The sequence below is a fragment of the Copadichromis virginalis genome, linkage group LG23, assembly GCF_057382275.1.
Source record: "Copadichromis virginalis isolate Kocher_CV1m ecotype Utaka linkage group LG23, C_Virginalis_male_GT1.1, whole genome shotgun sequence".
NCBI lineage: Eukaryota > Metazoa > Chordata > Actinopteri > Cichliformes > Cichlidae > Copadichromis > Copadichromis virginalis.
In genome coordinates, this window is record NC_140639.1 from 2,975,599 (window position 1) to 3,000,249 (window position 24,651).

Sequence of the window (24,651 nt, forward strand, 5' to 3'; positions counted from 1 at the left end):
TGAGTTTCTTCAAAGAGCTGCAGAGAGGCACGGGGGAGGAGGGAGATCACACAGAAGGGGGGGTAAGAGAGAGGCGAATTCATCCCATCTTTCGCTTGTGAGCAAGGCACTGCTGCTTGAATCCATTTTCCTCCGCGCTCAGATGTAACAGGATAAAATGCTGAAGTTCTTCACAGCGCGGGATGATGAGAATGAAAGCCTTTTGGGAGCAATAACTGAGGGTAAGACGTTTGATTGCTCTGGAAATACCGGGGTGGGAATGCGTTTACTCCCATTCATTGCTTGTGCGCGCGCGCTTGTGTGTGTGTGTGTGTGTGTGTGTGTGTGTGTGTGTGTGTGTGTGTGTGTGTGCCACTGAAAAAAACGCTGATATAACACTTGGCTGCGCGCATAGACCGCGTCATCTGAAAAGCGCGTGCGCGTATGTGTGCGTGTTGCGCACTTTCGCGTGAACACGGGCTGCTTACATACATACTCCACTGTAGCCTCACTCAGCGTCACCTCAATAAAGTGTCCCGGCTGATCCGGTGTACCGGGGTGCGGGGTGAATGTCGCATTGCCTCCGGCCTCTGTGCCCGCGAGCACATTAAACATTTGCACGTGTGTGGAATGCGTCACTGTCCCGGGAAGTGAGCGCTCAGTGAGCCGGATCGGTGCAGGCAGGCACGCCGCTGTTTCGGGAAGTCTTCACTTTGTTGCCTTCGGTAGAAATGACGCCGCCAGCTTTTTATTTTTTCTTCATGTTTTTTAAGGATGGCTTTCTGTTGTAAATGAGCTGCAGTGCAGTTTAACGTGTACAGTTAGTCAGTAGCGCCCAATGTTTTGACAAGACTTTCAATCGAATAATCAAATACATGACGATCTGCATTTAAACCTATAAGAGCCTTATCCCCTTAAACCGGCCTATTCAGGAAACGCTGGTAGCTCAATGAAACATCAGTTGTGCATACATTAACTCCCTTTGCGCTGGCGGCTGCTAATGTGCTGGGAAGGGCATTGAATCAGTAATTGGCTGTAATTACGGGAGGTGTTCTTAATGTAGAAACCTTGAATGGAGTGATTGCAGAATCAAGCGGCTTACTTGCATATTTTTATTCTGAAACATGCAATAAACACAGTACTGTCACTTGAAACATCTTTTATTTGTTCATTACACATATTTAACATCCGCCTCTGTGTGTGTATTTGTGTTTGTGTAACAATATGGCTCAATATAAGGAAGCAGCAACGGTTTTGACACGTTTAAACACAAAGTTACTGCTCAACTTTTTGTTCTCTAGGGAACCAGCTGCTCTATGGTATCATTAATCTCTTGTACAACTACCACTGGCTATTTTGATCATCAGATACACCTCTCAAGGGCAACCACACTAATGCTGCCATTAGTGAGGGCTGAAATCTAGAAGATGTCTATTTAACAGTGAACAGCTTTTTCGCCTTAATGAGCAGGCAGGACGTGCATCATTGTATGTGCTAGTGTGTGTATGTTTGACAGATAGAGAGATGGAGATGTTGACTTTCCCTTCTTGCTGGTGATATCATTATCATTGAAACAGATGAAGGGGACAGTACGTCTCTTCAGGACACCAAGCACCACTGGCTGAACAGACCCTGTCTGCTGGTGCTCAAAGATGGAGATGTGTCAAAACCTGCACTGGACTGTAGAGAAATCAGACCGCAATCTCCATCTAAAGCCACATCGGATGCGACGCTCAGAAGCAAATCTGGACCTTGTGAGCAGAAACCTATTGAACATCCCACTGAATCTGCTTCCCAAGTGGAGAATGGCAGCTGCACTGTGACTTCCATCTCCACATGGGGTGAAAAGGAGTCCCCAAGCCCTCTAGTGTTGGGCCCAGCAGAGGCCGCGTGGGCAGAGGAGGAGGAAGAGAAGAACCAGAAGTCGCCGGTTCTCCCATCAAAGGAAGACTCTGTGATTGAGGAGAAGGAGCGGGAGGAAAGTGGGCTGGAGCAGCAGGATGAGACCTGCAGCTTGGAGGGACCATCTCGAGGAGATCAGACAAACACCAATAAGGCTGGGGCAGGCCGCGGGGAGGAAGCGATGGGTGAGTGCGCTACTTCTCCTGTGGATCTCGATGACATGTCTGAGACGAGCCCCGTTGGCATTCTGTCCAAGGATCGAGTCACTGTCCTTGGTGAGGTGGCCCCCGTGTGGGTCCCCGATGCCGAAGCGCAGGTCTGCATGAAGTGTGGTATCAAGTTTACATTCACCAAGAGGAGGCACCACTGCCGTGCCTGTGGGAAGGTAAAAAATGATTTAAAAGTTCATTTCTGTGTAATTAAATCTGAAGTGAAATAAAATTAGCAACTTGTAAGTGGAGTGGAGTGTACGTGTGTGTCTCTGTTCATGTGTGGTGTGTGTGCATGTGTGTGTCGTCAGGTTTTTTGTGCACTTTGCTCCAGTTTGAAGTTCAAACTTACACACCTGGATGGGAAGGAGGGACGAGTGTGCATTTCCTGTCATTCAGCACTCATTAAAAGTGAGCGTAATTTTTTTTTAGGTATTGCTGTAGTTGTATTTTTGAAATCATGCAGAAATCATTCTTGTATCCTCTCTTCAGGGATGTCTCCAAAAGGAAAAAGAAGGGTGTGGTTTGCAGACGAAATCCTCACCAATAAGCATTCAGAGTCTGCCCCGACCACACCCGTCAGGGAGCCCGCGTTCTCACCGCTGATGAGTCGAGTGCTGGGTGGGCCTGTTAAAAGTCCTGTGGGTTCACCCCAGATCAGGAGAACTTTGAGGCCACATGGAACAATGATTGGTGTAGGTTCACCCAAAACGTGCCACTAAAACTCGACTACAGGGAAAATGTTGTTGTTGTTCTGTGATTTAGAGGAAAATGAATGATATATGTATTCTCACTCTGCCTCCCTTCAACTCCAGGAGGCCTGTGGTCCCTACGGCTGGGGAACCACAGCTTTAGTGAGCAGCTCTGCTAACCTCATTCCCTTGGATGGCTTGCCACCCATACTCACCTCCACAGGAGTCAAAGGAGGTAGGGCTAGCTCGAATTTAGAGTTTAAAAGTGTAAAGTAAACTTATTGTGTTTCCTCCTCAGATCCAGATACTTCTTGTTTTTCATTATATTCCTCCCCTTTTGTTAATGCTTTCATGTCTTGCATAGTGCATGGTGCAAATATTGATGGCGGGTCACAAAGAAATAGGAGTTCTATGTAAATTGGGCAGCCCATGGCAAGGGGAAAAAATGGTCTCTGATTTTGAGCAGTTAATAGTTTAGTGAAAGCAGCAATTACAGATTCACACTGAATAAATGAGTGGTTCCTCATTTTTTTCTGCTCACCCTCCTTTGCCTATAACATTCCCCATAGTTAATACAGAAAAACAACTTCGGCGTGCAAAAAAAGAAATGAGGAACAAGTGACTCTGTAAAGTGTCCATCTTGTTCCGCTACTTGCTGTCAGAAGCTACTATTTTATGACAAGAAAAACACAGTGTTCTCTCTCCATAGCCCACTATGGTGAAGCCAAGATTTGCCTCGACATTTTTTCTAGGCTTTGATGTTTGGATGGTTAGTGCAGCTGTTTTTTTCAATCTTATTTAAGCATTAACCAACAGTACCTTTCACAGACCTGTCCATGGCTTGCTTTCAGGGCAAATGTTGTAATTCACTGCCCCTCCCCTTTTATAACTCTTATCCCATCCAAGGGAACCACTGACCAGAAACTAGCACCTTTGTTTTGGTTTAAGCACTAACCAGAAGGGACAACTACAGCAAGTATTACATATATGCATGATTTCCACCCATTAATCTAAAGAGCCAGTTCATAATTTCACAATACCAAATATGCATGATGAATCTGTATATGTCTTTATGTTACCAACAACTTGAGCCACATTTGACTACTTTGCTGTAAATAACTCCAAATATTTTTTTCATGCTCACTCAGCTGCTCTAGCTTGTGCACATGCTCCGATGCCTCTTTGCTGCTCTTTGTGATTGCATTGTTTAAGAGAACCAGGCAATCCTTCCACATGTGTGGTCCTTATTTATTTATTTATTTATTTATTTATTTATTTATTTATTTATTTATTAATGTGTTGGGTGTTCTGACTTACTACACTCGAATGCTGCTACTTTCATTTATTACGTGGACACTGTGATGCCTGGTTAAATGGGGCAGTCCCAAGGCATTAATAAAACTGATCTGTTATTAATAACAGCTACCTGCTACTTGCCATCTTATTTAGAGCCACACTCTAATATTAATCTTTAATCTAATACTGGGCTGTTTTTTGTGGTGAGTAAGAGTAGATTAGAAAACACTTTAAAAGATGTTCTAATCTACCCCCCAGACTACACTGTGGAGGAGCAGCCCTCCGAGATGCTCCTTATTCAGGAGTTGGAGAGCGGCAGACCCAAGCCTCTGGTGTTTGTTCTCAATGCTAACCTGCTCGCTATGGTGAAGTTGGTCAACTGTGAGTATCTTTCCCCTCTTGCCTTTTACTGTGCATTATGAACTGCATACAGAACTTAATGTACACATTTAAAATTGAGCAGTGTCAAGAATTACATCACTATGCAGAAAATATTTTGATCATTTTTTAAAAATTTAAATATAACTTCTGAGTATATATTTCTACCTCTTACATCTTGTATTTGTTGTTTAAAATGTCCATATGTGACTGCCAGCTTATGCTTGATTTCCCTGATTAGACGTTAACAGGAAGTGCTGGTGTGTGACAACAAAGGGAATGCACGCTGTAGGGCAGGTGGAGCTGGTGGTGCTGCTGCAGTGCCTACCTGAAGAAAAAAGCTTCCCCAAAGACATTTTTAGGCACTTCATTCAGCTGTACAGAGACACTTTCACAGGTCAGAGACATTACAAGCCCATACACAGAATATTATCAGTCTCTACTTCACGACTGTAGTATTTCTTCCCTCTTATAATAACACACGTTTCGACATCTTTATGTTTCTGTAGGGAAGGTTGTGAAACACCTGTCACTCTCCCTGTTTGGCAGCAGCTTCTTTGGCAGTCAGGATCATGCAGGCTTCCTGTACGTTCGCTCCACTCTCCAGTCCCTTCAAGGTCTACCTCTGCCAAACCAGCCCTACCTCTTTGGCCTGCTGGTCCACAGAGCAGAGGTGGCCTGGGCCAAAGCCTTTCCCTTGCGCCTCATGCTGCGACTGGGGGCTGAGTACAGATGTAAGCCAGGCAACTATGTAAGCTCTCTGAGTTATAATGTTTCTTCCCCAGTTACCCACTTTCTGTCTCTTGTTCCAGTTTACCCATGCCCTCTGTACAGTGTACGCTTTAGGAAGCCCTTGTTTGGGGATATAGGTCACACAATAATGCGACTGTTAGTGGTGAGTATGGCATTTTGTAACATTTTTTTGTGTTGTTGCAAAACCGCCCTTCCTGTCAGCAGTGGAAGTTTGGTGTCACAACTTTTATTAAACATGGTGTAACAGACACCAGATCTTTTTACCATTCTGCTTTGTTCCAGGACTTTAGGAATTACCGTTACAGCCTACCAGTGGTATCGGGGCTCACTGTGGACTTAGAAGCTCATAGGACTTGCATAAAAATACCGAACACTGGGTATAATGAGGTAACACTAAGCCTCACAGAGTTAACTCTTACATATAGTTTCTTTCTCTATCATTTACCCGTGTTATCTCCCATGTTAGCTAATGAAGGCTGTGAATAAGTCCAATGAGCATGTGCTGGCAATAGGGGCATGCTTCAATGACACTGCAGACTCCCACCTCATCTGTGTCCAAGCAGACGATGGCCAGTATCAGACCCAAGCCATCAGCATCCACAATCAACCACGTAAAGGTAACAACACAGTTGTTGGGGCAGGAAGGGACACATGGAAAGTTTTGCTCAGCTAATATGAAATTACTTTATTTAAGCTGAACAAATGAGGCTAAAACAGCAGCTAAAAGTATAGTAGTACTAATACTTCTCCAGTTTTGTTAAACGACGAGGATCTAATAAATCAGCTAAAAGATATGCATAAGCTTGAAACAGCTAAGCATGATCGATAAATGATCAATGAAATCTTATCGCTTACAGTAAATCTTTAGCTGAATATACTCCAGAGAACACTGGAAGCAAAGAATAGATTTTACACATTTCAAATTTAGAAGGCATTCAAGTAAATTTGCTGCACAAACTGAATGGATTCTGCACAACAAAAACATTGTGCAAACCCACTGAATATTATTACAGTGCATCTAAACATATGTAGCTCATGGAACTGCATATAAAACAAAACAGTTTGAGTGTGAACTTAAGTGCAGCGGAGCAAAAGTAGGAGAAAATTCGAAAATGAAAGAACAACAGTGGTTCGAGATGTTAATCGCGGCCAGTTCCAGTTATGTGACTCTAGGTGGCAGTGCATGCACTTGTAGTTTTTGCCTTGTCACTGTAAAGACTGATCAAAATGACATTCCTTCCTTCCTTCCTTCCTAGTTACTGGATCATGCTTTATTATATTCAGTAGTGCGCTGAAAGCGTCAGCAGGATACCTGGCCAAATCCAGCGTTGTAGAAGGTAGGATACCCTCTGACCAGAGAAGCCAGGTTAACCATTACTTTCTCCTCACCTCTGAGGATAGCCATCATTTACATTTTAAGTAGAGCGCCCCTGCTTAAACTGGCTTATTCAGAATTTGTTGATCTTTGTATGTGTGTGTCTGTGTACATTTTAACAGACTGTTTGTCTAGGCGTGTGTCTCCCCATTGGTGTGTGTTTGTGTGTGTTTCTCCTGTATCGCTGTCCCCTCTTCGCAGATGGGCTAATGGTGCAGATCACCGTGGAAACCATGGCGGAGCTCCGTCGATCACTACGGGAGATGAAAGACCACACTGTCACCTGTGGACGGCTGGACCAATCAGAGAGCCAGGAGCTTGTTTGTGTACAGTGGGTGGAGGAGAAATGCACTGTGAATAAGGGGTGAGTGTGTCCAACTGTTTGAAGTGCAGGAAGGCTTTTGTGTTCAGTCCAGTAGAACAATATAGCACCCATTCAAAAGGTAGCTGTGAAAAACTAACGGTGGGCCATTAGTTGATTAGAATTTGGAACACCCCAACAAAGAGCTGCAAAAAAGCGTGTAAGAGTCCAGTGTAAGCAGGACACATCCTTTTCAGTCTGTTTTAAACTGTGTGTACATGTAACCGCATATCAATGTTTGTGTTCTCCAGCATCATCAGCCCCATCGATGGGAAATCAATGGAGTCTATCAGCAGTACCAAGATGTTCCAGAAGTCCGAATACAAAGAAAATGGAAAGATCATCCGCTGGACAGAAGTATATATAATGATCTGCTAAAAAAAAGTTAGCATGTCCATGTGTACAGCCACCCGTCTTTACATTTGCGTGAATATTTTGTGCAGGTGTTTTTTCTGCAGACAGGTGATAATCCCAAAGGAGCAGTGACTGACTCTGCTGAACACAACCGGCTCACGGAGAGAATCGCCCGGGCATTTTGCTTGGCACTGTGTCCACACCTTAAACTGCTGAAAGAGGACGGGATGGCCAAACTGGGACTGCGTGTCACTTTTGACTCCCAAGAGGTCTTTAAAGAATTTAGCTTCTTGTAGCCAGAGAGAGAGAGATGTATAACTAACTAACTAACTAACTAACTAACTAACTAACGTGTGATCTATTTCTGCCAATTTGTCTGGTTAAACTGGCCTTGTAAGCATCAGCCCTGAGCCATGTAAGGTCACATCAACAATAATAATCAAAAATAAAATACAAAAAATAGTCAGGGTTCTTTATGGTAAAAACGTAGCACTGCACTAGTAATTTAGATGGAGAGCAGAGTTCATTTTTAACTATTTAAAATTTGTTCACTGGTCGAGACAAATAAAAAAACATTTTTAAGTGACGGAAAAATAAGAAAAAAAGACACTAATGCAAAAATGTTTTTAGCTAATTGAATGTGTATTGGAGCAGGCCGGTGATTTATAGTAGCAAAACCTTCCATTCATAAGAAGATGAACAGCAATGACTGAGAACCAGATCGCATACAGTATGTGGTGATTAAGACGGATTTACCCAAGCTTCCATATCGTAGGCTGGACGTGCAGACTGTGGTCTATAGACAGATTATCTGAGATAATGTGCTACACCCACTTCTGCAAGTAACACGAGCTTTGTTGTGAAATAAAACAGCTTGTGTTACTTCCCAGTATGAACTTTGACTACAGCAACACGTCGTTCTCTTGTGGAAAAAAAAAATAGAAAACCTAGCCTAGAATTTTATCTCATTAGTAAAGAAAGCTTTGAACAAAGTTTAGAACACCACTGTGGCTTTTTAAAAAACTAATAAGTGGCTTATTTGTTATTTCAGGCTGGATTTGTGGCAGGGAGCAATGGGCAGCCCCTCCCAGCTCAGTACCTCAATGCGCTGAATAGCGTGCTGATTCCTGTCATCCACAGCAGGGGGCGCAAGAGGGACGGCGAGCCCATAGTCATGGAGCTCATTTTTTACATCCTTGAGAACATCACTTAGAGAACTCAGACTTTCCACTAATTCATCTTCTTAACCCTGACCACTGCTTCATCTCCAGCACTTCTCACCAGTTTCAGGGCAATAAAAGCATTCCAAAGGCAAAGCGGATCATATCCAAGGTCCGCATCCATCTCATCCAAGAGATCTGACTCTTTGTGGTTTTCTGATCTCACTCGGCCCAGCCACAATCAATCAGGCTACGCATGAAACCTACGATGGACCATTAGATAAGGGTGCAGCTCTTGCACTGTAGTAGCAATTTCATGGCTTGAAATCATCAATGTCACAATGTTTAATACATATTTTACAGTCAATACCTTTAAAGTGATAGCTCACAACCTTAAAGCTAAGAGAATGACTTGAAGTTATGTATCAAATCCAAATAGCAGCTTCATGCGCACTGAATGAATGCCTGGAGAATGTTTTAATATTTGATGAATTTTAACTGACTGCTCATGAAATGTAATGTTAGCTTGGAATTAAACTTGCAACAGTGACTGAGTTCTTGTCTATTGCCCAAGGACCCTGAGCGGTTTTACTGAAATATTGCCATTTTTCATCAAAAGGAAGGTTATGCTTTTTACCGTTTACCGCCCCCCCCAACTCATTCCTAGAGACTTGACTTTTGCTCCTGTAAGACCTAGAAACATGTACTTGTGACCTCCTTAGGTTGCTTTTGGAAATTTACAGTTTTTAATATAACCATCAAAAGGCATTATATTGTAGCTATAAACGATTTAGGTCTCCCACCATTTAAAAAAAAAAAAAAAAAAAACCCACACACCAACAACTAAAAGTTCTGAATTGTTATCCAATTTATAACAATTTTAAGTTCATTTATGGCTGCCTATGCAGAATAAGGGGAAAAAAAAAAAAATCTGCAGTGTAATTTAATGATTTTAACATCATTTTATATTCTGGATAGGCAGATAAATTATCTGCCTCACACAGGCAAAGTAAACCTTTTTGCAATCACCCCAGTCCTGACCCTGATGAACTGATTTGAGCGGGAATTGTTCTGGTGGTTCCGGTCTGCGGGATGCCATTTCTGCCTTGTGCCATGAAGAATAGAGCCCTTGTTGACCTCCTACTTGCTGCACATATTTGGGATGGCAGAGACAAGAAGCACATGCAGACAATGCAAATGCTTTTGCTGCGACAGCAAAATGTTGGAGCCCAAAGATCTGCTAAGTGAAATCAAGTTACATATCCAATAAACTGTTGTCAGAGTTTGGGGGGGGGAAAAAAAGTCAACGCTGATCATTTAAAATGGAATTTATTTGCATATTAATTAAATACAAAGTAACAAATTTTAGAAAGTCTAAAGTATAGCAATACAATTAGTTTCTTTTTTTTTTTTGTAAAAGTATTTACAAAAAGCATCTTCAAGTTTGATAGAAACTGTACAGTCATCTGTCCACAGTGTGTCAGGAGGACATGGGGGTCAGATAAGAAGTGAAGACAAGTGTGGTGAAAGGCCACCAGAGTGATACTGAACTAGGAGGTTGTTTGCAACATCAGTGAAGACAACATGGGTCAAAACATCTTCTCTTCATACATTGTGTTCCATAGATGGTTCCCCAATGCAAAGAAACTAACAAACCAAACAACCAAATTTGGGACCCCACCCGTGGAAGTCACTGACCACATCATCCTCCCACATTTTACATAGAAAACTAAAAACAGAAAAAGAAAGGAACAAATTATTTGGAATCTGTAGTAGTTTTATCAGGTTTACAGGGCCATACATCTTGGGCTTTTCCTTCCAGACTTCCTAGGCCTTCTTCATCTTACCCATGTAAGAGCTGCCATTCTCGTGGTGGACCGAGCCATTGGTAACCCCGTGTGATACACCATTGGCAGTACCATTTTTCACACTGTTGCCATTCTCACAGTATTTGCCATTTGTGTGCACAGCTGTGCTGTTCTGACACTGTTTCGGCAGTCGCTTGCCCTTAATGTAAGCCTGGAACCAGAAGTTGGAGAACAGGACAAAGAAGAAGGTACCATAAATCCAGATGAGGTGGAGGATCACAGGGAACTGGTAATCACAGCTGCTCATGAAGTAATACTGGGTAGCATGGAGAGATACCAGCACAAACTGGATCTATTGAGAAGAAAAATGAGAAATTAGCCAAATACACAATAAAAATGTGCTCTACTGGTAACACCACTGAGTCAGTATAGGCTATACGTACCAACTGAATTGCAGTCATGTATTTCTTCCACCACAAAAATTTCTGGAAGCGAGGTCCAGCAGCAGAAAGGCCATAGTAGAAATACATAACAACGTGGACGGAAGAGTTTACCATGGCATGGAAAGATCCCATTCCACCTGAAGTGATAACCACAAACATCAGACCGAATTCCCTTGGTTAATCATTTTCATATCGATAGTCAGGTCATCTGCACAAAGCTTCTTGAAAGGCTTTAAAAAGACCATCTTATCTTCAAGATTGGTATGCAGGATGAGCTAACTACATAACACTTCCGCAATGCTCCCCCTCCCTCCTCCATTAACCATTGACAACTTAAGGTTATGTACTTACCTGGAGCATACGCAATTCCCCACCACCAGGTCCAGGGCATGAAGGAATGGTGGAAGATGTGTAGGAAGGTAATCTGGCCGTGCTTTTTCCTCAACACAAAGAAGATCTAACAGAGGGGATTCTGGTCAGAACACAGTTTACTAAAACTGAACATTAAGGCACATTTTATAAACCATGGCATCAGAATATGCGAACTTACTGTGTCCATCAGCTCAATAATCTTGGAGAACCAGAACAGCCACGCCACTTGGACCATCTAACAATGAGAGACTTTTTAGTTTGTGACTCAGTGGAAGGAAAGTCAGTTTTTATATTCATCGTCTTTAATAATAGTAATTGTTATAGAGTTAGGGCGACTTACTCGTAGTGCTTGAGGACTGTTAGAGGTATCAACTGCATCACATCTCCAAGTATACGTTGTGGCCCACCCAGACATCAAAAACTGCAAATAAAAACACAAGTTTATCAGGACTTTATCTTTGCTGAGGGCATTGATCCTTACAGATGCAGGTTCAACCAAATGAATATATCCAACAATATCCATTGAGGAAAGCAGTCTTGAATAAATGATGAAATGCTAACAATGTGCATTAACTTTATTCTTTTAATATTTTAAATGCTAGATAACAGATTCTTACTTCATATACGATGAATATTGACAAGGCCACAAGCAAGAAGTTGTAAACTATCATAGGCTCCTTGAGCTGGAAAGGTTTGCGATTGGCCATTAAGCGAGGTCCGAGGTACAGTACAAAGAACAGGTAGCCCAGCAGTATTGTCGTCATGGTTATGGGACTCTGCATCAGAGGATAATCTGTGATCCGTGGATCTAGAGCGGGAAAGGGGAAATATATTTAGACAAACAAACACAAGTCTGTATTTTCTCAGTGTTTAAAAACAAAAAAACTAAACCTACCAAGTCCCGACAGAAGGAAATCATAGATATCCTTGGCATGTGAGCCCATCTCCTGAATCTCCTGAAGCATATTGGCTCTTGTATTGTTATGACCCAATTATCTGCAAACAAATACACAAAAAGCTCATTGTTAGTTTTAGCTGAAAGGAAAACACTGCAACAATCCTTCCAGAGCTCCATGAGAATATCCCAAGGGCTGAAATTTGACTCAAAGCAGAACAGCATTTGTTTTAAACGGTGACAAAAACACAAAGGTTCAAGGTCAAACCTGTCATGCCGGGATCATTTTTCCTGTTCAAACAGAACCCTGAACAGATAATTTTTAAACAGTTACATTTCTAGAGAAATTAAAACATGCAAAATTATTTTCTAAAGAAAAAAATACAACCCCCCCTCCCTCTGTCTTGCCGGTGTCCTCAGGGAGGCGCATTCTTACATTTCCTGATTCAGCAGGTCTGAAACGCAGTTACTGGAGCAGAGAGCTCATCCCTCACCAAACAAACACTCCCAACAGAAATTCCCAAGATGCTTTGCCCTGGTTCGAACCACTCATCAGACATGGCCTGATATCTGAGAGGAGGTGCTACAAGGAACTGAGGGAATCCCTCATCCCACACTGAGGCTGGCTGTTTGTGTACAAGAGCCAGGCCACGAGTTAAGGCACGATACTGCCTCCACCAATAAACCCAGCAGTTTAAGTTTCTGGTCACTGAACCCATTAAACTGACGACTGCTCCTTCTTGTGACATGGCAGTTTTATAGAGGCCACTAAAAGCAGTCGGCACACAAGAAAACTGCTCTGCTTTCAAAACTGGACATTTTCTGATGTTTAAAGCAGATTTCAAATGTAAACCACAAAACATATTTATACGCAGGGTGCGGTCAGCGCAAGCCACACTGGGCCCAGAGGATGCATTGTTTGATACGAGTCTACAATGCTCTTTCACTGCCAAAAAGTACAGCGCTCCTAAAGTCAATACAATTAAAAGCTAATAATTTAAGCCTGAGGAATGAAGGTCAGGTGACCCGAGCTCACACGGGTGCCTAGAGGGGCAAAGAAAAGTACATGTGGATTCAGGTTATGCATTTTGTGAACAATGAGCTAGATCGATTTGATAGGCAGGAAATCCATTTTTTTAAAGTTAGAAATCAGATTGGGGAATTTGTGCAAAAGTGCAAAAGTCATTTTCTCTTCTGTTTTTCCCCCCAAATGGGATTTCAGTCAGAAACCAAGTCGAAGTGAAAACAGAAGAGAAAGTGACTGTTGCACAATCCAAAAGTCAAATGCATTTCAAACAGTTTGTGATAAACTTTAATATTTCAAGCAATATTAAAGTTAAAAATAATTGAAGCATCACAGGATTAGTGTCTTGTGTCAAACTCATCCTCCTTCCTCGTCGCTTTGTACATTCAAGAAATTGTTAACCTAAGCACTGTGTCAACACCACTGTTTTTATAGTTGTTAAGCTTCCAAATTTACTGCAGCATTCCAGACCACTTCTTGTGATAGCCACATCGCTTCCTTCCAACGACATTTTGAAACCAAAGAGCTGTTTATTTGTGACATGAAAATTCGAGTATGACAATCAGTGTATTTCAGACGCCTCTTACACAAAGGTTTGTTTTTTTTGAATTGACGGATGAGGCCTTTGGTCAGGCACCTTACATTTCAACAAGAGTATCATCATGTCTGTTGTACAGAGTCTTGTTCTGAGGGAAAATGCTGATAAGTTAAATTGATCACATTATGGTTTAGCAAGTGATGCTTTTCATAAAAATAATAATACAGCATCACCACTGTTAAAAAGTGCAGGTTTAAGGAAATCCCACCACAACAAGATGAAAGTAATCCAAAAAATATCCCATTTTCAAATATGAACAGGCAACATGTGACTGCCTAGAAAGGGTACTTAGAATAAATCTGACTGTGCAAGTCAGAAGGATAGTCTTGTGATTCATGACAAAACAACCAAGAATGAATATTTTTGTGTTCTCAGGACAGGATGCCCCCCCCCCCCCCGCCCATTTCTCCATGAGAGAAACTAGAATTATTACCACCAATAATGTTTGTCTAACAGCAGTCAGTTTGCCTCACCTGGATAATAAAGTATCATTTATTGCACCCAGTTATCAATTAACCGACACATGACGCCACCCAACTGTCCACCAGTTAAACATCAGCATCACCACAGGATTTGGACTAGCAGTACACTGAAGCCCGACCAGTCGCCACTTTTCATCTCTTATCAGTAATTCCACAGGTCAACACCAACTTCCTCTTATAGTTGAGAGGGGTCCAGAAAAAAAAAAAAAGTTAGATTCCAATGATGTAATGCAAGCTGGCATGTGGCCATTGAAGGCCCTTTCTACTTTGAATAGAAATCATTAAAAGCTTTTTAGAATTCCAATTTACACTTTGAGTGAAGTCCTAAAAGACCAGTCCCACTACAACCACCTATCCATTACTAAATGACCTTGACTTAAATGGTGTGGCTGGTTCGCAGCAGAGATACAGTGAAAAAGGAGGGGAAACATTTTCTTAAGAGAGCCATGTCAATGAATCATAGGGATGGAAAAAGGGAGCTCACGAGTTAAGAGTTAATGATGAACAAACTGGAGCAGCAGAGATGATGGGGAAAAAAAAAAAAAAAAAAAAAAAAAAAAAATTCAGGAGATGGGGGAGGGGGAGCAAACCAGGAACCCATTTGTTAAGCATACAGTCAATTATCTTATAACAACAGTGACAAAAAGCAGCCTGACCGAAAGGAACCAAAACCTTTGAGTACAGAAGCTTAAAACAACCTTGAACTGCTCGAAGTGTTGACAGACTCCACACACAAGTTAGTTCACCTTTAACATAACATTGAGCAACTTACCCTTGCTGAGACAAAAAATTTCCACTTAAAAAGCCGAAGTGGACTCCTCTTGCACAGCACGATAAAGCCTAAGTGTAAAGTACAAGGGCAGACGGCAGCAGCAGAGAAGTGACAGAAAGAGATGGGATTGAGAAAGTAAACTGACAAAGTGTGACTGGTACAGCGGTCTTCCAAAACTCCACCCTCCCTGACTCATACAGTGGATGAATAACTAGTTCACACAAGGAGAGGGAGGGAAAGAGGCTGAGCCTGAACGAGAGCGAGCGAGGGAAGAGAGTGGCTGCTCTGTGTAACCCAGAGAGAGAGAGAGAGAGAGAACTACTGAGGTGAGAGATTACCTCCGTTTAAATCCCACACTACCTTGATGTATGTATTCTGTGACCGCCCCCAGGTTTCACCAAGCTGCCGTCAAAACCCACCCACCCACTCGCCTACCCCCTCCTTACTTTGCTCTCCTTGTCACACCCTTCACTCACTTGAAACACCAGAAACCCTACTCTGGAGTCACCCTGTACGGCTCCTCTCAGGGGTGGGCTGATAATATTATTCACAGGGAGCGGGCGAGAAATCAGTAGAGACTCTGTTATCATGAAGGGAGCCATTGTTACGCCTTTACTGGTCCTCGGCCTGGCCAACACCCATAAAGCAAAACTAGCCTCCATTTCTTCTCCTGCACTGCTGGACAATCCACGGCATGAGTAAAATGCCTCAATAAGGCAGACTAGCCTCCTCCTATAGTTTGTGTTTGTCCTGTATTGTCCAACTGGAAATACAGCTTCATTAGGTACACATGCAAGTCCAGTTTAAAAGGAAAAATCCAAGAAGCCTCTCCTGGTGGCCTCATGGAAAAAGTGAAAAAAGGTGTTGGATAAATTTAAACTACAAGGCAAGATAAGAGCTATAAAGATGTTTGCTCAGGGTTGGATAGCAAAGCAAAAGGAAGATGAAATTAATTGCCGCAATGGGAAGAAGTGACTCATATGGCAATGCTTAAAATTCTTTAGTGTTGTGAAAGGAGGTTTTGCTTTCCAGTAGGAAACTTCTTATCCTGATCCCACTGCCACACCCAGCCATGCTTAAGGAGAAACAAAAAATGTGTAGTACGAGTTACACCACATGCTTTTGCACATTACACCTTTGGCATCCAAGGAGTTTTTGGCCTTTCCCAAACACCAAGACTGCGATTGATTCATTTAAAAAAAAAAAAAGAAAAAAAGAAAGTTTAAGTATTATAAATGTAATTTAATCTTATTACATGGTCAAAAAAAATGAAAGGAAAACACATCTAACATCTATAAGATAAGACACACTCATTTGTCCCTTAAAGGCACATCTAGAGCTTCCAGGAAAAACCCGGTTATGGATCATTTCAGCCTTGGCAAAACAGATTTTGTACACGCTAAAGTTCAATAGGACAGAAACACTGGGATCTAATAAACATTAGTTGTAAGTAACAAAAAGTGGGTTTGAGTTTTAGTCAAAACTACAAGCAATCATTATTTAAAAAAAAAAAAAAAATGAAAGAAAAAAAAAGTTGTTTTTAAAATTCCACACATTTATTATCAGTCTACTAGACAGCTTTGTATAAAGATATCACACACACACACACACACACACACACACACACACACACACACACACACACACACACACACACACACACACACACCCCTACCTTTGTTTAAAGAGGCCGATAAGGACACAGAAACAAGAGCCCATAAAATGCCTGTAGCACTGATAAAAACAGCTCGAGCCAGCTGCAAGCATGACACAAATGAGCTTATAGTGGAAAAGGCCCCGTTTAGTGAGACAGTATCCGACCCAGCCAGCTTCGCCTGTTGTTCTGGCCCTGGGGGCAACATGGGGGAGTGAAGGTAGCACTCCAGTGCATTTCAGCCCTTCCTCCAAATACCAAAACACACCTGACAACAAAAACGAGATCAGTTGCAGTTTGAGGTGCTGACAAAGCCCTTTCAAATATGACAGTCATGCTCCTCAGTGAAACCAGTAACCCTTTTTGTTCCCATTGAACAAAATACAGAATATGACAGAAGCGGAAGTGCCACAAACGGTGGTTTCCAAGATCAGCCACTTTACTCCCGTACTGATAAACGTGACGCTGAGAACAGTTTTGATGTTTATCTCACTTCCACTCAGACCATTATCTGCATATGACTGACAGATAAATATTCAGTGTATTTTGGTTTGATCTAAGGGAAAGTTAAAGCAACATCTTGATAAAACCTGTATTTTTATTTTTTTAAATCAAAAGTTGCTTGACAGACGTCAGATGCTTCAGATGTCAAACTGCGTGAAAACCTTCCAAGTACAAGCATGTACATGCTTTCAGACACATAAGCTGGTAATATTGCACACATCACACGTTGTGTTAACCTCAGTGTCAGACACACACCAAAAGCCCATTTTACACGGTAAAATCAATTCACTTGAAAGGTGTACACCTTCAACTGTTGACACTGATGCAAACTTTATATTTACCAATAGCTCAGAATTAAACTGTAGAATCTCAGTAGATTGAGATGCAAAGAGCACAGTGAGCAAACTGTGTGCTGCAAATGCTTTAAGCAGGAAGCACAAGTCTCCCAGAATTTCCACTAGAATGTCACAAAGTGGTGTGACAAATCAGGCTCTCCCGCCAGGGTAAAAATAACTGGTCAAATTACATAAAGCAAAAACGTCCATTACTCTATAGAGTGTATGAACGTCACCTCTGAAGGCATGCTACTGGAAATTTTTAAACAATTGTTTAACACAAACTGCATTCCTGAGAGTCTGCAGTCTCGCCTCAGGTAGAAAGTCCTAAAGGCAGCAACATCAAAAACCTGACAGCACACTGACTGGCTACATAAGTCAGCTAAATTAACGTGAACCTCTCGTGGCAAAACGCCGACACACATTCCAGTCAAGCCAGCTGGATGACAGACGCCAGAGAAAACAAAAAAAGGTATTAGTAGTATGTTCATGTCCTCAGGGACAGAACTGTCACCTGGGACCACAATCTTCAGGCTGACTGCATTTTATACAATTTTATCTGAAGTTGATAACTGTAATCATGGCTGTATAAGCTGGTTTCATTCAACCAAACCCCAACTTGCTTTGCAGCTTCGTCATCCTGACACACTGAGAGCACATGTACCTCTTGGACAGGTATGTGCTCTCACATACTTGCAAAAAACGAGACGACTGTTTAGGGGCAGCGAGGCTGAGAAAGTGTGCGAATGTGAAAGTATCTGGATGAACACCTGAGTGCACGTGTCAAATTTAAAAACTTGTCGTAGTGTATATTACATTACAGTAATGCTATTGAAAGAATGCTCAGCAATTATGTAAATATTTAGGTTTTTTCCATGCATGCTTAAGTTAATCATTTTGTTTTTATTTTCCTAAGATGTGGTCTAAGAATTTTACTCTTATATAAGCCTAACGAAAAAAAAAAATTATGAATATACTCCCCACCAACAGACTCTCTGAAGATTCAATCTATAGAGCAAGGAACAAAAACCTCAGCATTTACTCTGCAGGCTTTGATTGCTGGCAAAAATACACAGACTGCTGACATAATACAAGTTGCATAATCTGGTTTTATTCTGGATTAAATATCCTTTGTCTAAAGAACCTTTGTCATGAACTTGTGTGATATTGGAACAGTGACTAGTCAAAATCCTCAGATTTGAATGCAGATTAGCATATTATCAAGCAGCCATAGCAGATTTTACATATGATAAGACTGAAAACATGCTTTAGTCTCACCAAGTGACATGTTTTATAAAATGCAAAACAACAACCAAATGCTGAAGTTGTAGAAACCACTACTCCCCGGTACAGGAATGTTGCTGAACTCGTCTCAGGACTGGCATGTTCACGCCCCCCCTCAATTGTATTTGGGTGTGTATGGTATTGGGGGGGCTGCATCTCCCCTACCTGCCGTCTGGACGTTCAACACTGCTCCTATTCTCTTAAAGCACCTCCCTCCTTCCTTCTGTCAGAGTACAGGTCTCAGATTTCTGAAACTTTCCATAGCTGTTAGTCCACTGCACCTCTGCGAACCCACCTGACTTCATGGTGAGTGAGTGCGTGAGAGAGAAATGGGGGGGGGGGGGGGGGGGGGGTGTAACCAAAACAACCCCACTGCACTTTAGCACGTACAGGAAGCATGAAGTAAATTTGCATGGTGCAATCATTTAATCTGTGGTCATGCATAAAGGAATTATTTGGAAAAAAAAAATCTTTAATAACATAAACAAGCAAAGCTGGAGGATGCATATGAGTTTTATTTTCTTAGGACTGAGACTTTAAACCAGACATTAGAGTCATTAGTAATATGAAAAGTTGGGCGTGTTTCCTCATTCAGCTATTATAACACAGGAACTTGACTCTTCAGATTAGTAATAAGCCATCTAAACAATTTAAGAGACAAAGCCAAACGTGAGCACACTGTAATGTCTGCAATAATCCCTCATTAAAAACAGAAGTGAATATGCAAGTCAGTTTACAGCACCTAAAAACTCAGACTTGATATTGAAACATACAAGAACCAACAGACTTAAAAACTCCTTTGTCCCACACGCCATCAAACTGTTTAACTCCTCTCTGGAGGGGAAACAGGAGGACAAAGGAGGGGGGAACAACTAGGTTGTAGTGCCTCTTCACTTCACTGTGCAATACTTTTTGTTAATAGTCAACGGTGCAATAGACTTCAATACTTGAAATGTGCAATTCCCTTGTATTCTTATTCCTATTTATCCCTTTTGTATATTTTATTTATATAAGTCTCATATATATATATATATATATATATATATATATATATATATATATATATATATATATATATATATATATATATATATATATATATATATATATATATATATATATATATATATATATATATATATATATATATTATTCTGCTTACGTTCTGCAAGTCTGTCGGTGCTGTGCTATTGGAAACCGAATTTCCCAGAGGAACCCACCCGAGGGATTAATAAAATTTTATCTTATATGTTGAGACTGGGCAAGACTTTAACATGAGTGAATGAGACTTTGTGTCTGTCTGGATACCTGCAGAACGTAGGAACCTAGGCTTGCACACATCCACACACACACACATACACTTAAACTCTTAAGAGCAACCCTCCCCCAACAAAACAAAGGGTTCAAGTATTACTAATCAGTCTGTCAGTTTTTAATTTACAGTATTTGTATCATTTGACCTTTGGCACACATTTCCATAAAACGATACAAGCGAATGGAAAATTGATTTCCATTTAGCCACGGTAACTAAACATGCTGGTCAAAACACAGAACCAGTCATAGCATACTGGAGGACATAAAACCAGTACTTTACTTCCTCTTCTTGGAATTGAAGAATTTAAATTACAACATAGGAATTCAAATATTAGATGCTTATACAGACTGAAGTGCACATCAAACGTTGAGCTTTAATTACTTCTAGTCCAACTAGATCAACTGTTTAGATCTGCTCACTTAAAAGGCCTCAAACTGAAACCCATACTGTCTACTGCTGCCGTTCATGCGCATTATGGCCACACCCCAAACAAAAGAGATAACAGTTAATTGACAACGTCACACTTCTTCCCCTCGACAAAGTTCCCTATCAGCATGTGAGCACTTAAGTGACATTCAGACATTTGGCTAAATGAAATGCTGAATATCAGGTACAGTAGCTTCTCCACCCGAATGGAGAAACATGAAATGAGCCTTCTAAAATACTTGTTTATAGACATCAGAGGTCAAATTTACTGCAGGTTCCTTGAACGTGCAACTTACTCCCAATTGGAGAATTTTCCAAGGAAGTTGTTTTAGAACAAGTCGGTCCATAAATAGAGACTATGAAGGCATTTGTCTAAATAAGCAGGAGTTCAGAGAGTTTCTGGAAAACATTTAAAGAGCCAATAGAAGCCTTAAGTTAACTGACGGCAGTCAGATCTGCCAAGTTCACACACAGAGTTTAAAAAAAAAAATAAATAAAAAAAAAAAATCATGTCAGGGCAGATCTTAAAAATGTCAGTGAACTAACCCAGTTGGGGAAGCAACCTTAAAATCCTGCTTCCCCATTTAAAAAACAAAAAACAGGTTTTAACATGAGGTGAAGTAAAATGACACATCCCCCCACTACACATGCTCGCTGATGAACAGGAGACGCATGTGAGGTGTGGTTGCACCACCACCACACTCGGCACTGCTGGATAGAAGCATAGTCAGAAACACACCGTTTAAAAAGACCCAGTGTCATTTCTACTGGTTGAAGATTATATTTGAAACTACCCAAGGCCATCGGAGAAGGTGTTGACATTTGAAGGTGAAGTGATAAGAGTATGATGCTGAACTGTTAACAGCCACAGCACTGCTGTAGTGTTTACATTGCTATCAGAGATATGGCTGGGCTGGTTGACCTTGAGGTTTTTTGTCTAAGTCACACAATTGTTTGTTGACATTGTAAACATTTGTCGTAACTTTCAGTTAGTAGCCCATAATCTATCTTGGCACACAATTTGGAAACCATCAAAGGCTACTTTCACAGGGACATAACTGGGGGGAGGGGGGCATTTAAACACATTCATGAACTAATCAAAACTGTACAAAGCTTAAATTGTTTAACCAAACTACTTCTTGCATCGGTGTAATCTCTCCAGCTAAACAGTGGAAAATTGTGGCAATTCAAATAATGCAGAGGCTGCAGAGACTGTGGGCAATCAAATGCATAGCAATGCCATTAAATCTCTAGCATGGCATCCCTTTCTTCTATAGTCAGACTTTCCATACATTAAATGCACTTATGGATGTTAACATTACACAATAATAAGTTACACTAATTAAAAATACATGCACACGCCTACTCTTTGTCAATCACATGTTACATAACAGATGTGATGTTTGATGTAGTTCTCTGCCTCGCCACTATAAGAGATCACACAGCATTTAGTGGAGAATCTAAATTTTGCTAGTGGTGTGAAAGTTGTTTTTAGTTGTTGTTGTTTTGCCCCTTCATATATGCAACAACTTGACTTTGTAACCATGTTTCACCTGACAGATTAGCTAAAGGCGAGTATGTTTCTGAGCTGGAGGAAGCTGAGTGTGCGCTTCTGCGTCGCTCTGGCTTAGCGTTAACCGTTAGAAACCGTTGTGACATTTGACCAGCAGGTAAACTATATTTCACTTCTCGCGGAAGCACATTTGGAGCTTGCAGTATGCACATTAATATGCTGTCTTTATTGCCTCCCTTTAGATGCATGACAGCTACAAAATGGCAAATGACATCAAAACCCTTCAAAGTGCAGAACAACAATAGGTGCACAGGCGATACAATTAGTCCAGTCAACACCGGATATCTGTCAACACCGGATATCTGGTTAGGGGGTAACGCCTAACTTTGAGGGTTTTTGTTTTTTTCTTTAAAAAAATTTGAAAAAAGAAGATTATATACACAAAAATTCTAGTTTGTTTGTTTTTTTTACTTTACTGTAGGCGTAAGAAAAAAAAAAGAGCCTTTAAAGACAAACACCAAAAGAAAGCTTTGAATTTGACATTGTTTAAATTGACATCTGGCCCCCTCCCCCCCCCCCTCCCCTGAGGGAGGAAAAAAAAAACTGCAGCACCTTAAAGTAACTCCCTGAGTCAACATTTAACTCACTGTTAAACAGTCTGACAACAATGTCCAAAAGCTACTCACTTTTACTGAAGTAAACCTGTGGAGTCTGTCGAATGAATGCTGGAGAAAAGACGCAAAGCGTGGCTTTAGTTAGCGGTGCTTCCTCTTCCTCTCGGCTTAAATCTTCCTCCTGACCCAACCCTTTGATGGAGGCGGAAAAAGGTGGAGTCATCTCTACACTGGCGTGAGCTAGTCGCTTAATATGGACGTAATCATCTCAGTGTATCAAATGTCATTTCGTCTCCATTCCGCGGTCACTCACAGATGTTTCATTGTAACAGTTTGTAATGTAAATTCTGTAGAGTTTCGAGCTCATTTTCTGCTCTTTGTAACTACTACTGGTTACAATTGTAAAAAAAAAACCACTGACACACAGAAATGACTTTGAGTTTGGTTCCTCTCATATGTGAATAAAAGTATGCAGAGTATAGGTAAGTTGCCATATCTTTAGAGAAAAACTAAAATACAATTAGTAAGTAAAATAGTAAGTAAGTAAAATTTATTTATATAGCACATTTCACAGATAAAAATCACAAAGTGCTTTACAATAAGATCAGACATACAAGTTTAAATTAATTAAATTAATTAAAATTGTATAAAAATGTCTTCAGCTGCTTTTTAAAGGAGTCAGTAGAGTCTAGACAGCGTAAAGACAACGGCAGAGAGTTCCACAGCCTCGGTGCCAGTGCCTGAAAAGCTTGATCCCCACGTGTTTTAAACCCGGTACGTGGGACCACCAGTAGCCTCTGACTTGAAGACCTAAGTGCTCAGGATGAAGCATGAGGTTTCAACAGGTCAGAGATATACTGGGGAGCTTCACCGTGCAGAGCTCTAAAAGTTACAACTAAAATTTTAAAATGAACCCTAAAATTTACAGGCAACCAATGAAGAGAAGCCAGAACTGGAGTAATGTGTGACCTCTTGTTTGTACCAGTTAAAAGTCTTGCCGCTGCATTCTGTACAGACTGAAGGCGATCCAGAGCTGATTTGTTGAGACACGTAAAAAGACCGTTACAATAATCCAAACGAGAAGAGATAAAAGCATGAATCATCATCTCAAGTTCTGCCTTTGACACCAGTAGCCTGAGTTTAGAAATGTTTCTTAGATGATAAAAACAGTTCCGGACAAGTTGTTTAGAGTGTTTCTCAAGAGACATCGAACTGTCAAATATAACACCTAAGTTTCTGGGACTCGACTGAAATGAAGGGTCTAAAAAATAATCAAAGTGCAATAATCAAAGTTTCTGTTTTATCTGCATTTAACTGAAGGAAACTGTCATTTAACCATTGTTTGATTTCTGACAGACAATTATTTAAACAAGACAATTTATACAACTCAGAAGCTTTGAAAGAACAGTACAACTGAATGTCATCAGCATAGACATGATAAGAAATATTATTGTAACGCCTGATAATGTGGCCTAGAGGGAGGATATACAGCAAAAAGAGAATAGGACCTAAAACAGATCCTTGAGGTGCCCCAGAAGACAGAACTGATGTTTCCGACAGCACGTGATTTATACAGACAGTAAAGGATCTCTCAGATAGATACGACATAAACCATTTTAAAACAACACCAGTAATCCCAAACAAGTCCTTCAGCCTATTTATCATGATGCTGTGATCAACAGTATCAAAAGCAGAGCTGAGATCCAACATAACCAGAACAGTGTACTCTCCAGAGTCTGCTGCCATCAGAATGTCACTAGACACTTTAAGCAAAGCGGTTTCAGTGGAGTTCAATTTGCGGAAACCAGACTGGAAAATGTCCAGAACATTGTTCTTTTCCAAAAAGTTGTTAAGTTGTTCTGCAACTGTTTTTTCCAAGATCTTTGACACCAATGGTAGTTTTGATATTGGCCTGTAACTGCTTGGAAGAGATGGATCCAAATTTGGTTTCTTTAATATTGGTTCAACAATAGCTTGTTTAAAATAGCTGGGAACTGAGCCAGTAAATAAGTAATAAGTAAGTAATAAGCCAATTAATAAGCTACTCAAATAATCACACCAAAAGCAGTCCGTGCGTATAGAATAATTACACATATATAGTAGGCCCGAAACACAGTTCAGCAACCCGGCTGTGCCTTTTATTGCTTCAACAG

General features: G+C 41.0%; 2 protein-coding genes across 5 annotated transcripts; one reads left to right on the forward strand and one right to left on the reverse strand.

Moving 5' to 3' along the window:
• Positions 1-36: 36 nt before the first annotated feature.
• Positions 37-9,013, forward strand: zfyve9b (zinc finger, FYVE domain containing 9b). Of its 3 annotated transcripts, XM_085449351.1 has the most exons (16): positions 37-221; positions 1,557-2,266; positions 2,402-2,501; positions 2,583-2,785; positions 2,906-3,017; positions 4,337-4,459; positions 4,698-4,853; positions 4,966-5,190; positions 5,269-5,351; positions 5,492-5,596; positions 5,676-5,826; positions 6,466-6,546; positions 6,786-6,948; positions 7,197-7,302; positions 7,389-7,568; positions 8,351-9,013. In XM_085449351.1, the coding sequence occupies exons 1-16, from the start codon at positions 158-160 to the stop codon at positions 8,510-8,512; spliced, it is 2,724 nt and encodes a 907-aa protein (XP_085305477.1). In that variant the 5' UTR covers positions 37-157; the 3' UTR covers positions 8,513-9,013. The 3 variants fall into 3 exon arrangements, with proteins under 3 accessions (XP_085305477.1, XP_085305476.1, XP_085305478.1); XM_085449350.1 differs by having other exon boundaries at positions 4,966-5,351; XM_085449352.1 differs by lacking the exons at positions 7,389-7,568; positions 8,351-9,013 and having other exon boundaries at positions 4,966-5,351; positions 6,707-6,948; positions 7,197-7,260.
• A 758-nt stretch (positions 9,014-9,771) lies between these two features.
• elovl1b (ELOVL fatty acid elongase 1b) lies at positions 9,772-22,696 on the reverse strand. 2 transcript variants are annotated; one of them, XM_085449356.1, is made up of 8 exons: positions 22,571-22,696; positions 11,978-12,078; positions 11,700-11,890; positions 11,423-11,503; positions 11,261-11,317; positions 11,062-11,167; positions 10,711-10,847; positions 9,772-10,619 (listed from the first exon to the last, which is right to left on the reverse strand). In XM_085449356.1, the coding sequence occupies exons 2-8, from the start codon at positions 12,045-12,047 to the stop codon at positions 10,287-10,289; spliced, it is 975 nt and encodes a 324-aa protein (XP_085305482.1). In that variant the 5' UTR covers positions 12,048-12,078; positions 22,571-22,696; the 3' UTR covers positions 9,772-10,286. The 2 variants fall into 2 exon arrangements, with proteins under 2 accessions (XP_085305482.1, XP_085305483.1); XM_085449357.1 differs by lacking the exon at positions 22,571-22,696 and adding an exon at positions 14,854-15,052.
• Between the last annotated feature and the right edge of the window lie 1,955 nt (positions 22,697-24,651).